Source organism: Lagenorhynchus albirostris, chromosome 17, assembly GCF_949774975.1.
Source record: "Lagenorhynchus albirostris chromosome 17, mLagAlb1.1, whole genome shotgun sequence".
Taxonomy (NCBI): Eukaryota; Metazoa; Chordata; class Mammalia; order Artiodactyla; family Delphinidae; genus Lagenorhynchus; species Lagenorhynchus albirostris.
The window spans coordinates 41,214,761-41,228,931 of record NC_083111.1 but is presented as its reverse complement, the minus strand read 5'-3'; the positions used below and the strand labels follow the sequence as shown (position 1 = coordinate 41,228,931).

Here is a 14,171-nt window from a genome sequence, read left to right as displayed (position 1 = left end):
TCTTAGCAATGCGTAGTGTTCAGATCCCATGGCATATGGTCTATTCTCAATACAGCATCAAGAGTAATCCTTTAAAGATGTGGCGTGTATATATATATATGTGTGTGTATACACACACACACACACACACACACACACAATGGAATATTACTCAGCCATAAAAAAGAATGAAACAATGCCATTTGCAGCTATAAGGATGGACCTAGAGATTATCATACTAAATAGAGTAAGTCAGAAAAAAGACAACTACTACTTACCAAAGTGATATCATTTATTTGTGGAATCTAAAGTATGACACAAATGAACTTATCTATGAAACAGAAACAAACTCACAGACACAGAGAACAGACTTGTGGTTGCCAAGAGGGAGGGATGGATTGGGAGTTTGGGACTAGCAGATGCAAATTATTATATACAGAATGGATAAACAACAAGGTCCTACTGTATAGCACAGGGAACTATATTCAGTATCTTGTAATAAACCATAACGGAAAAGAAAAAATAAATACATTTTTAAAAAAGAGTTAATCCCTTTAGGAGGGAGATCAAGAAGGCAGAGTAGGAGGACACTGAGCCCACCTGCCCCCATGAACACATCAAAAATACATCTACATCACTGAAAACAACCTGGAAACTGGCAAAAAGGCTCTTCTACAACCAAGGCTATGAAGAAAGATGCACATGGAGTTGGGGAGGAAGGGAGGAGAACCAGTTAGGTTGGGACCCAGGCCCTTAGCAGGGGACACAGAAAAGGAGGGGGATATCACACACAGGCTCAGGGAACCATCCTGGGAAGCAAGGGGTTTGAGCCACACACCAGGCACCCCAGCCCAAGGGTCTGACATCGGTAACACAATTACCCTTAGCTGGTTTGAAAACCAGTGGGACTTACTGGAGGGCTGTAAGAAACCAAGACTCTGCTTGTGAAGAGTATGCACACACTTAATTATTCCCGGGAATAGCATGGAGGCTGCAGACTGAAAACTGCCTGCGGCTCTGACCAGCTGCCTGCTCCAGCCTCTCCTGCTCCAGCACTGCTCTCCACTAGGGCGAAGCCTGTCATTGCTAAGGGGAGTGCACACACTTAAAGAAAAGGAAGCCAGCTTGGACCTGACTCTGCCTCTGAATAGCGTGAAGGCAGCCATTAACAGCACGCACATCAGGCTGCAGGCTGAAAACTGCCTGGGGCTCTGACTGGCTTCCCAGACCATTCCAGCATGCACCCCAGCCCACACCAGGCGCCTGCTCCAGCACCTCTTGCTCTCGGCTAGGGCTGAGGTGCCATTGCTAGAGGAGTGCACACACTTAGAAGGATGGGAGCCAGCTAAGACCAACCCTCAGGGCTTGTGCTCCAGCGCCTTGGGCGCCAGACCCCACCCAGACAGGATGGTGACTGCCACTGGAAGAGCAAAGGAAAAGCCCCAGCTCACACCTGGCTCTGGCTATAGTCCCTTCATCTATAGCCCTACCTCCCACCAGAGTGGTAGCTGCCAGCACACCCCAGGAGAAGACATGACCTATGCTCACTTCAGATCCAGCCCTCCCACCAAAGTAACTGGGCAAGCAGACTGCATAGGGGCAGTCCCACCCAAGGACACCCCTTCAAGATTGGGACAGGTAACCAATCTTATCACCTAACTCATAGAGACAGAGAAAGTTAAACAATATGAGAAAACAAAGGAATATGTTTCAAATGGAAGAACAAGGAAAAAACCCTGAAAAAAACCCTAATGAAACAGACATAAATAATTCACCACATAAAGTATTCAAAGCAATAGTAAAAAGAATGCTAACTAAATTTGGGAAAAGAATGAATGAACACACTGAGAATTTTAACAAGAAACTAGAAAATATTAAAAAGAACCAGTCAGAGATGAAAAATACAATAAATGAAATGAAAAATGCACTAGAAGGAATGAACAGCAGACTAGGTGATAGAGAAGAACACATAAGTGATCTGGAAGAAAGAATAATGGAAATCACCCAATCAGAACAGCAAAAAGAAAAGCAAATTTTAAAAAATGACGATAGTTTAAGGGACCTCTGAGCCAACATCAAGTGTACTAACATTCACATTATAAGGATTCCAGAAGAAGAGAGTGAGAAAGGGGTAGAAAATATATTTGATTAAATTATGGCTGAAAACTTCTTGAAGCTGAAGAAGGAAACAGATTTCCAGGTTCAGGAAGCACAGAGTCCCAAGCAAGATGAACACAAAGAGACCCACACCAGGACACATCATAATTAAAATGGCAAAAGTTAAAGAGAATCTTAGAGGCAGCAAGAGAAAAAAAAAAGAGAGAGAGAGAGAAAAGCAGAAAAACATACAAGGGAATCCCCCTAAGGCTATCAGCTGATTTTTCTGCAGACGCTTTGCAGGCCATAAGGGAGTGAGTGGCATGATATACTTAAACAGCTGAAAGGAAAAAGCCTACAACCTAGGATACTCTACCCAGGAAGGTTATCGTTCAGAACTGAAAGAGAGATAAAGAACTTCTTGGATAAGGAAAAAACTGAAAGATTATCAGTTCTAAACCAACCTTACAAGAAGTATTAAATGGTCTTCTTTAAGTGGAAAAGAAAAGGCTACAAGAAGTAAGAATTTATAGGCGAAAAAAAAAATCCCACTAATAAAGACAAATCATATAGTAAAGGCTGTGGATCAACCACTTAAATATTAAAGCCAGTATGCAGATTATAAAACAAAAAGAAACTGTAAAAGCAACCATAACTATAATAAACAGTAAAGAGACAGACATGAAGATGTAAAATATGACATAAAAAACACCAAATATGAGGCAGGGGAGTAAAAAACGTAGATCTTTTAGAATGCGTTTTAACTTAAAAGACTATCAGTTTAAGTCACGTAGATATAATTATTGGTCAACATATATGAACCCCATGGTAACCACAAATCAAAAACCTATAATAGGGCTTCCCTGGTGGCTCAGTGGTTGAGAGTCCGCCTGCCGATGCAGGGGGCACGGGTTCATGCCCCGGTCCGGGAAGATCCCACGTGCCGCAGAGTGGCTAGGCCCGTGAGCCATGGCCACTGAGCCTGCGCGTCCGGAGCCTGTGCTCCACAAGGGCAGAGGCCACAACAGTGAGAGGCCCGCATACCACACACGAAAAAACAACAACAACAACAAAAAACCCTACAATAGATACACGAAAACCAGTAAGAAACGAACCCAAGCATACTACAAAAGAAAATCATATAACCACAATGTAAGAAACAAAATGAAGAAGAAATTAACAGAGAAGAACTACAAAAACAATTGGAAAACAAGTAATAAAATGGCAATAAGTACATACCTATCACTAATTACTTTAAATGTCAGTGGACTACAATTACTTTAAATGTCAAAAGACACAGGGTGGCTGATTGGATTAAAAAAACAAGACCCTTCAACATGCTGCCTACAACAGACTCACTTCAGGGATAAAGACACACACAGAGTGAAAGTGAGGGAATGGAAAAAGATATTTCATGCAAACAGAAACGACCAGAAATCAGGAGTAGCAATACGCATATCAGACAAAATAGACTTTAAAACAAAGGCTATAACAAAAGAAAAAGAAGAGCATTGTATAATGATAAAGGAACCAATACAGCAAGAGGATATAACATTCATTATCATATATGCACGTAATATAGGAACATCTAAATACGTAAAGCAAATATCAACAGACATAAAGTGAGAAACTGACAAAAACACAGTAATAGTAGAAGACTTTAACACCCCATTTACATCAAAGGACAGACAATCCAGAAAGAAAATCAATGAGTAAACAATGGTTTTAAATGACACATTAGACCAGTTAGAATTAATAGATAGCTATAAGACATTCCATACAAAAACAGAATGCAAATTCTTTTCAAGTACACATGGAACATTCTCTAGGACAGATCACATGCTCGGCCACAAAACAAGTCTGAAAAAATTTAAGAGGATAGAAATTATATCAAGCATCTTTTCTGACCACAATAGTATGAAACTAGAGATCTATCACAGGAAGAAAAATGGGAAAAACACTAACACATGGAGACTAAAAAACCAATGGGTCAATGAAGAAATCAAAGAGGAAATCAGAAAATACCTCAGGACAAATGAAAATAAAAGCACAACTTTCCAAAATCTATAGGACACACAGCAAAGAAGTTCTAAGAGGAAAGTTTATAGTGATACAGGCCCATCTCAAGAAACAAGAAAAATCTCAAATAAACAACCTAACCTACCATCTAAAGGAATTAGAAAAAGAAGAACAAACAAAGCCCAAAGTCAGCAGAAGGAAAGAAATAATAAAGATCAGAGCAGAAACAAATAAAATAGAGACCAGGAAAAAAAAAGAAAAAAGTTCAATGAAACCAAGAGCTGGTTTTTTGAAAAGATAAACAAAATTGATAAGCCCTTAGTCAAGCTCATTAAGAAAAAGAGAGAGAACCCAAATAAACAAAGTAAGAAATAAAAGGGAAGAAATTACAACTGATATCACAGACACAAAAAAAATCAGAAGGGAAAACTACAAACAGTTATATGCCAATAAATTGGACAATCTAGAAGAAATGGATAAATTCCTAGAAACTACAATCTTCTGAAACTAGACCAAAAGAAACAGATAATCTGAACAGACAGATCACTAGTAATGAAATTGAATCAGTAACCAAAAAACTCCCAGCAAACCAAAGTCCAGGACTGGAGAGCTTCACAGGGGAATTAAACCAAATACACAAAGAGGAACTAATACCTATCCTTCTCAAACTACTCCAAAGTACTGAAGAGGAGGGAAGATTCCCAATTATGAGGCCACCATTACCCTGATACCAAAACTAGACAAAGACACTACAGAAAAAGAAAATTATAGGCCAATATATCTAATGAATGTAGATGTAAAAATCTTCAACAAAATATTAGCAAACCAAATTCAACAATATGTAAAAAGGATCATACACCATGGCCAAGTGGGATTTACTAAAATGATGAAAGGATGGTTCAATATCCACAAATCAATTAATGTGATACACCATATTAATAAAACAAAGGATAAAAATCACATGATTATCTCAACAGACTCAGAAAAAAACATCTGACAAAATTCAACATTCATGCATTCATGATAAAAACGCTCATCAAAGTTGGTATAGAGGAAACATCTCAACATAATAAAGCCCAATTATGACAACCCCATAGCTAACATCATACTCAATGGTGAGAAGTTTCTTCTCTAAAATCAGGAACAAGACAAGGATACCCACTCTCACCACTTCTATTTAATATGGTATTGAAAGTCCTAGTCACAGCAATTAGACAGGAAAAAGAAATAAAAGGCATCCAAATTGGAAGGTAAGAAGTAAAACTGTCACTATTTGCAGATGACATGATACTAAAGAAAGAAAATCCTAAAGTCTCCACCAAAAAGCTATTAGAACTAAGAAATGAAGTCAGTAAAGTTACAGGATCTAAAATTAATCTACAGAAAATTTTTGTCTTTCTAATATACCAATAATGAACTATAGGAAAGAAAAAGCAAAAAAAATCCCATTTAAAATCACATCAGAAAGAATAAAATCATAGGAATAAATTTAACCAAGGAGGTGAGAGACCTATACTCTGAAAACTAAAAAATACTGATGAAGAAAACTGAAGATAATACAAAGAAATGGAAAGATATCCCATGTCCATGGATTGGAAGAATTAATATTGTTAAAATGTCAATACTACCCAAAGCAATGTACAGATTTAATGTAATCCCTATAAAAATACCCATGACATTTTTCACAGAACTAGAACATATAATCCTAAAATTTATATGGAACCACAAAGACCCTGAACAGCTGAAGCAATCTTGATAAAAAAGCATAAAGCTGGAGATACCACACTCCTTGATTTCAGACTATACTGCAAAGGTACAGTGATCAAAACAGTATGGTGCTGGCATTAAAACAGACACATAGATCAATGGAACAGAACAGACAGCCCAGAAATAAACCCACATATTTATGGTCAATTAATCTTTGACAAAAGAGGCAAAAACATACAATGGGGAAAGACAGTCCCTTCAATAAGTGGTACTGAGAAAACTGGACAGCTACATGTAAAAGAATGAAATTAGAACATTTTCTCATACTATATATGAAAATAAACTCAAAATGGATTAAAGACCTAAATGGAAGACTGGACACCATAAAACTCCTAGAAAATAGGCAGATCACCCTCTGACCTATGTCATAGCAATATTTTTTTGGATCTTTCTCCTCAGGCAAAGAAAACAAAGGCAAAAATAAACAAATGGGGCCTAATTAAACTTAAAAGCTTTTGCACAGCAAAAGAAACCATTAACAAAGTGGAAAGACCACCTACTGAATGGGAGAAAACATTTGCAAATATTTGCAAATGGTATGTCTGTTGAGGGGTTAATATCCAAAATATATAAACAGCTCATACAACTCGATATTAAAAAAAACAAACAGTTTAATTAAAAAATGGGCAGATGACCTGAACAGACACTTTTCCAAAGAAGATATACAGACGGTCAAGAGGTATATGCAAAAATGCTGAACATCACTAAGCATCAGGGAAATGCACATCAAAACCACAATGAGATATCACCTCACATCTGTCAGAATAGCTGTCATGGAAAAGACCACAAATTAAGAAATGTTGGCATGGATGTAGAGAAAAGGGAGCTCTAGTACACTGTTGGTGGGAATGTAAATTGGTGTACCCACTGTGAAAGCAGTATGGAGATTCCTCAAAAAACTAAAAACTGAACTACCATATGATTCAGCAACTCCAATCCTGGATATATATCCAAATTAATCAAAAATAATGTACATTATCACTTGCATGTAGAATCTAAAAAATAACACAAATGAATAAACATAAAACAACAAAAAAAGAGAAGCAGACTCACAGATATAGAGAACAAAGTAATGGCTACCAGTGGGAAGAGGGATGAGGGGAGAGACAAGATAGGGATAAGGGATTAAGAAGTACAAACTACTATGTATAAAATAAATAAGATACAAGGATACACTGTACAGCACAGGGAATACAACCAATACTTTGTAATAATTTTAAATGGAGCATAATCTATCAAAAATATTGAACCATGGTTGTACACATGAAACTAATATTGTAAATCAACTATACTTTAATAAAAAAAATTTTTTTTAAGGGTAATCCTTTAGAAACATGACAAAGATGTGATGTCTTTCTCTGCTCAGAACCTTCCAACGGTTTTCCATCTCACTCAGAGTAAATGCCAAAGTGACTGAAGTGGTCTCCAAGACCTTACTTTTCTGTCCCAGATACCTCTAACCTAATCTCCTCCCACACTCTCCCTCCTTTCTTTGTTGTGCCACACTGGCCTTCTTGTCTTTGAATATGTCAGGCACACTTACATCTCAGGGCCTTTGCACTTGCTGCTCCTTCTGTCTAGAAGACTCTTCAGACACATATCTCACTCCCTTGCCTCCTTCAAATCTTTGCTAAAATGCCACCGTCTCAGTGAGGTTTTTCCTGATCACCCTACTTAAAACAGGAACCCCTGCTATACCTAGCCTTCCCTATCCTCCTTAATTTTTCTGTACAGTATTTACTTGTTCCTTGAATACAGGGACTTTGTATGTTTTATTCAATGCTATAACCCAGTACCGAAAATAGTGCCTAGCATATTTTGGACAATACTTGTTGAATGAATGAATGAACAAGACTGTGTACAAAAAAGCAGTAAGACAGACAGCCATCAGAAGACGGAAGTGGCATCTTGTGCAGGGCAGTGGGACCAAGGGGCAGCCAGGTGGACACTGCCTGGAGTGGCACACAGGTGCAAGGCTACCTGCACAGTTGAATTTATTTAAATTAAAAAAAAAAAGCAAGACATTCCTATAAGGTGACAGAGAATCAGGGAAAATATGGAAGATTTATTTATTAAAAATGGAATTTTAATTATTTTACAGTTATAATGGAAGATCACATTGGGTACTATTTATCGTTAAATTGTGACTGACTTAAGATGCTGAAGTATAGTTTATACCTGAAAAAGGATGAAGTAAAAAAATATAGACCCATGACTTCTAGAAATACACCAAGGACAAACAGCCAGACTCTATTACTCTCTGCAGATTTATAGTGTTTAACCACAATTATGCCTCAGTTCTATACTCACATCCTTTCATGTGCTCCTACTTCCCGTCCTATCATATTCACCAGAGAGGCTGTGTCAAAACTTGTCATACTCTTGAAGACTCCAAACCCTCCCGTGCTCCCTCACTCTCAATAACCAACCTCTCCATTTCATTTACTGAGAAGATCAATGCAATTCTATCTCAACTCCCTCATTTACATTCTCCATTTCAATTTATCTTATATCAGCACACATTCTTTCCAGTCTAAGAAAAAGAAGAGTCGCTCCTTTGTTTGTAATTCTTTAGAAAAGTTAGTATGATATAAGGTCTGGGTTTGCTATAATTGCTTCAATTTCCATTTCACTTTAAAGCTAAAAACTCAATTTAAAAAGTGCTTTGAAGAACTGCTATATACAAGTAAATTATGCAAATGTGTAAAGAATAAGCAGTAATACTCTGATTAACCTATTCAATTAACAGACAAATGTGCAATGTTAACTGCATAGTTTTATAATATCCTTAAAAAAAGAAATTCCAGGATGGTCTTTCTAAAAACATTAAGTTCATTAGCTAGTTTTATTGTTGGAATTGAACTGTTAAGCAAGAGAAAGAAATCACCAGCAGAAACCTTAAACACATCTAACATATAAATTACTACTATATTTCTTTATTGTTCAGCATTAAACATATTACATCACTATTTTTACAAATAATTTTTAAGGTATTTTAATACCAGCCTGAGCCAGTTCCACATTGAAAGCTCTCAGTGCACAAGCAGAGCTTCTGGATTCTGCAGGGAGTAGCAGGGAGCATAAATAGCCTTCATAATCTCGTTTCCTATAATAAATAAGCAAAACAAGATAATTACTTTTCACTTTCCAAATTGCACACAAAAAAATACTGACCAAAATGAACCGAAAACAAGGCTTCAACTCAAAATAGCCCCCAAGTTTCCTATATTTTATATCTGTTTATCTACAATTATAAAAAATTTATCTGCTTCCAATCCCAGACCAGTTAAAGTGAATAATCAATCTCTATTAATTTATTTTGACTTATATAATATATATATATATATATATATAATTTTAACTGTTTCAGAATCACTTTGGTTTTAGTAAGAATTCAAATGAGTTACAGATGTAGAAATCAAGAAAACAGTGCCAGCAAGTATTGGTATGAACTCACGGTTTTGAATGCATAGATAGATACATACATAAGACAAAGACAGAGAACAATATGGGGGATGTGTGGGAGGGTGCGCCTGTGTGTATGCGCACACACTCACACTTACTTCTATTTCCCTACAGCATCTGCTGACAAAGCCTAGAAACAATGATATCCGCCCCCATACCTGCAGTATCAGTGAACACACCTTGATTTCTCCACTGAAAGAAACTAAGGCTCCTTGAAGGAATGACTGTCTCCAGGGCTGGTGGAAGGAAAATACCAAATAAGCCTGAAACATCTTCTTGAGCAGAAAGTAAACAAATGTTCAAAGAATGGAGTGACTTGTTAAAAGGACAAAGAAATTGGCTTGATGAAGTTCTATTGGCCAAGTCTGGGACAATTTGAGCATCAAAAAAATAATGACAGTAAAAGATTGTAACAGGACCCCATGAGCTCATACCAATATAAATGAATGAATAAATGCAAAGAGAAGGAAAAATTTGACAACCAGTACAATGCCAACTGATAAACCTAGAAGACATGATTGAATTTTTAAAATCACCACTTGATAACTATCAAAGTAAAAACTGATTCAAGCAAATATCACTAAATGTCTGAAAATGTTAAACAGGTGAAAGTTTGATAGAAAAAGAATATTTACATAGTATTAAAGTATCTTCTCACAAAATAAATATTATTTGCTAACATTCTTATTAATTTACAAGGGAGAAACCTGAAAGACACTTGAGAACCAAGTAACAAAAAGTTCACTCCACAGTAATAGGATAAATCAACACCATGTGCTTTCTGACATGATACTGAGAAAAGAACAGCATAACTTCTGTAATATTCCTGCAAAAATTGTGTAAATCATGAGTAAACATTAAATAAGCCCAAACTGAAAGTCTACAAAGTAGCCTGTCCTGTTCTCTTAAAAAAAAAAAAAAAAGTCAAGTTCATGGAAGATAAGGACTGAGAAACTGTTCCAGATTGGAGAAGACTAAAGACACGTGACAACTAAATGTAGCACGTGATCCTGGATACACGGAAGACATAACAGACTAATTAGAAAAATGTCAATGGAGTCTGTGGATTAGATGGTAATACTGGATCAATTTTAACCAAAATAATAAGGGGGGTAATGGGGCATCTACATCTTATTCTCAAGTGGTTCAAAACGTTAACAGTGAGGGAATTTGGGTGAAGAGTCCATTGGAGCTCTGTGTACTATTTCTGTAACTTTTATGTGAATTTGAAATTACTTTAAAATGAAAAGTTAAAAATATATAATCCTTAACTATATTCATTCTAGGATGACTTAAGTATAAAGTGCTTACCAGGGCTTCCCTGGTGGCACAGTGGTTAAGAATCTGCCTGCCAATGCAGGGGACACGGGTTCGAGCCCTGGTCCAGGAAGATCCCACATGCCGCGGAGCAACTAAGCCTGTGCGCCACCACTACTGAGCCTGCGCTCTAGAGCCCATGAGCCACAGCTACTGAAGTCCATGTGCCACAACTACTGAAGCCCGTGTGCCTAGAGCCGGTGCTCCGCAACAAGAGAGGCCACTGCAATGAGATGCCCACGCACCACAACGAAGAGTAGCACCCGCTGACCACAACTAGAGAAAAGCCTGCGCACAGCAACGAAGACCCAGCGCAGCCATACATACATACATACATACATAAATAAATAAATATAAAGTGCTTACCAGACTGCCTATTGACAAGGCTACTTTCACTGTAATACACTGGAACCTTAATATAACAGTATTTCCTATAAAACAGTACTCAGTATAAAATGGGTCCAACCTCATTCCTGTGGCTAACAGAGAACTTAAACCTTCACAATTCCCCCAACTTCCACATAAACAAAAGGGAGAGATCATGAATAGATAGCAGTAACCTTGTTATCACAAGACAGCTCTACTAAAAAATCTCACCATATGCGGTTTCAGCTACAATATGGAGAGTTCAGACAAAACGTTATAGCTTATACTTGTAAATATATATAGATGTAAACATTTCTAAATTTTATTTTATTATAAACAGTCTCTAAACTTCAAAAGTGTTTAAAACACGTGAAAGTTAATATGAGACAGTAAGAAAACACTGAATAGGAATCAAACTACAATCTTAATTTCCATCATTCAACTAGTTATTGACAGAAATGATACCAGTCATGTCTATTTCCTAACTTGAAAAATGAGGCTTGATAGTCTACCTGTTTCGTATCTCCTTAAAAATAACCAACATGTGAAGTACTTCAAGTTTCTTACATGAAAATGAAAAATGAAATGAAGACATAACAGAACTGTAACAGTCTCTGGGAAATAAGATATTCTACACAGCTAATGGTTTGCCCTGTTAACAATTTTTAAAATACTTTGGAAATTTTTCTAAACAGTATTACCCTCTTCTTTACATTAAATAGGATATACTATTTAATCATTTCTTCATCAATCAGGATCATTGTTATCAACGTTGATTACTGGTATACAAGGATAACCTATAAATAGCTAACCAAGGTCCAGTTACCTAAGAACTGTTCCAGATAATGAGAAATGCTATGCTATGATGGCTTTGTACAGCAGCAGAGTCAATAACCTTTCATTCATTCATTCAAACATTTATTCAGTGCCTAGCATGTGCCAGGCACTGCACTGGACACTGAAGATAGGTATAGACTTCAATCTAGCAGGGAGAGACAGACATATGAGAAGTAAGCATATCTAGTGCTAGGACTGCTATGCTAATTCCACGGACCTGTGCCACTGAAGCACAAAAGAAGTGGTTCCTCAGTGAGGCTGGAGAACTGCACTTCCAGATATCACCACTGCCACCTCCTCATCTTATTATAACACTAATCCCAAGGCCTGAGGTGGTGTTCCTCAAACCAAACCCCAAGAAGCCTATGTAAATTAGGCTTGAGATTTTCCCAGGAACCTTGATTCCTAGAAGATCCTCGGCTGGCTAATCTGAAGTTATAGTCTAGTATCTTGTCTGATATTTGGAGGCCTTGCATAAGATACATGTCCAAAACAACCCTGCACACACAATTTCGGAGGCCAAATCTTGCAAAGATTAATGGACAATTAGAAGCTAAAAGTTCTAATCTTCCTTTCAAGTTCATTTTGTTTTTATTTTAAACTATTTATTGAGCATTTGTTATGTAACAGCATTTTTATATACATCATGTAATTTAATCCTCACAACCATGTTATAAAGTAGAAGTAGAAATCTACATATGAGGAAATAGCTGACTCTTAAAGTAATTAACTTTCCCAAGTGACAGAGCTAGGATTAATAGACTCAGATAAGGTCTGCCTGCTGCCTGCTTTTCGATAAATCGCTAGAGTCAACAGCCTCCATTCCACTTAAATACCAATATGGACAGATTAAGTATCTGGCCATTTATAAATATATATTTGAGAAAAGCTGTTATGTGATATCCACAGACTATTTCTAAAAGAATATATAAGAAATTAGTAAGAGTGATTCAACCCTGGATAGGAAAGTTAGGATACTACTGGTGTCAAAGAAAAATTGCACTGAACGAGTGGATATGGATGGTATACGTTTTGGTAACTTAAATGTCTTATCATCAAAAAATGATAACTTAAAAATTATATAAATGAATATAATCTTTTTGGCTTTTACAATTCTTAATGACCTGATTTCCACTATTGCTACCTTGTTTCTCCTACAAGCAATCAACAAGTAAATAAGGTGGGGTAGGAACACTATTTCAACAAGCGATTAAAAACGAAACAAAATACTGAAATGCATGGGAATGTTGTCGTTGTTCTAAATGCTCTAATCCACATAACTGTAAGGGGTAGGTCTACAACTGTTCCCTCATACTTTGTAACGAAAATTAGATAATTTACTTGTAAACTACTTTGCATAGTGCCTGACACATAGGAAGAACTCAAAGTTAACTACTGCTTAATTAAAATTAGTTACTAGCCATGTTTCGAATTTTAAAAAGCTATTCATGCAAAGCGTTTAATTAGGTAAAGTTAAGGCTCGGGCAAGGTGACAGACGAAGGCATTTTGCCACAAATTTGTGACCAGTGTGAAAGCTCCTGTTGCCTCACTCCCCCATACACCCGAGCTCACACGCTGAGGGACACAGGGAAGGTGCAGGTCCGCCCCGAGGCCCGCCGCGCCCACCAGGGTCCCTTTCGGCCCGCTCCCCGACCTCCCGGCCGGGGGCAGTCCGGCTCGCTCACCGCAGCAGCTCCAAGCAGTAGCGGTCAGTGCCCGAGGTGCCAGGTCCGCTGACCGCGGCCACGCTCCGCCCGGACCCCGCGGGCTCCGGAAGCCGCCATGCGTTCGCCCACAGGCCCCTGGGCTGCCGGCAGCGGCACAGGCCGGGGACGCCGGGCCGTAGAGGGCCCCACGCCGACAGCAGCGTGGAGGCCGCCATGACAGGGACGCCGCCGTGCCCTTCGACCTCGCGCTGTTAGCGCGCGGACACGCCTCTCCTCGCCACGCCGCGCCACGCCCCCGGCAGCTCTGTCTGCGCACCTCTTAGCGGCGGGAAGGAGACCGCGGGACTCCCGTCGGAGATGAGACAGGTGTCGCTGTGGTCCCCTACATCTGCGCCGCCGCCGCCTCGCTCCTCGGCCTTATAGGTTCCAGGAAAGCCCCGCCTAAATTCGACGGATCTCGCCCGGGTTCTCCCCTTTCCTTCCAGGTCCTTCTGAAGATGTATTGATATTCATCGAGGGGCAGTAGGAAAGAGAATAATTTGACGGTTTACTAGCTTGATTTATAACTTTTAAACCCTTATTCACATGGTATATGAGCCTCCTTTGGCACTGTTACCATCAGGCCCCTCAAATATTATCGTTGGGTCTAGTTGCCA

At 38.4% G+C, this 14,171-nt stretch overlaps 1 protein-coding gene across 4 annotated transcripts in view; it reads right to left on the bottom strand.

The window, feature by feature from the left end:
- NDUFAF6 (NADH:ubiquinone oxidoreductase complex assembly factor 6) overlaps positions 1-13,744 on the bottom strand; it is a 37,808-nt gene extending 24,064 nt beyond the window's left edge. For 2 of the 4 annotated variants that reach the window (XM_060127996.1, XM_060127997.1), the window contains exons 1-2: positions 13,534-13,744; positions 8,869-8,968 (exon numbers count right to left, since the gene is read on the bottom strand). In XM_060127996.1, coding sequence (XP_059983979.1) covers positions 8,869-8,968; positions 13,534-13,730 — 297 coding nt within the window. In that variant the 5' untranslated portion in view covers positions 13,731-13,744. Of the gene's footprint in view, positions 1-8,864; positions 8,969-13,533 lie in introns of all 4 variants that reach the window. The other 2 variants (XM_060127998.1, XM_060127999.1) reach the window with 1 other exon arrangement.
- Between the last annotated feature and the right edge of the window lie 427 nt (positions 13,745-14,171).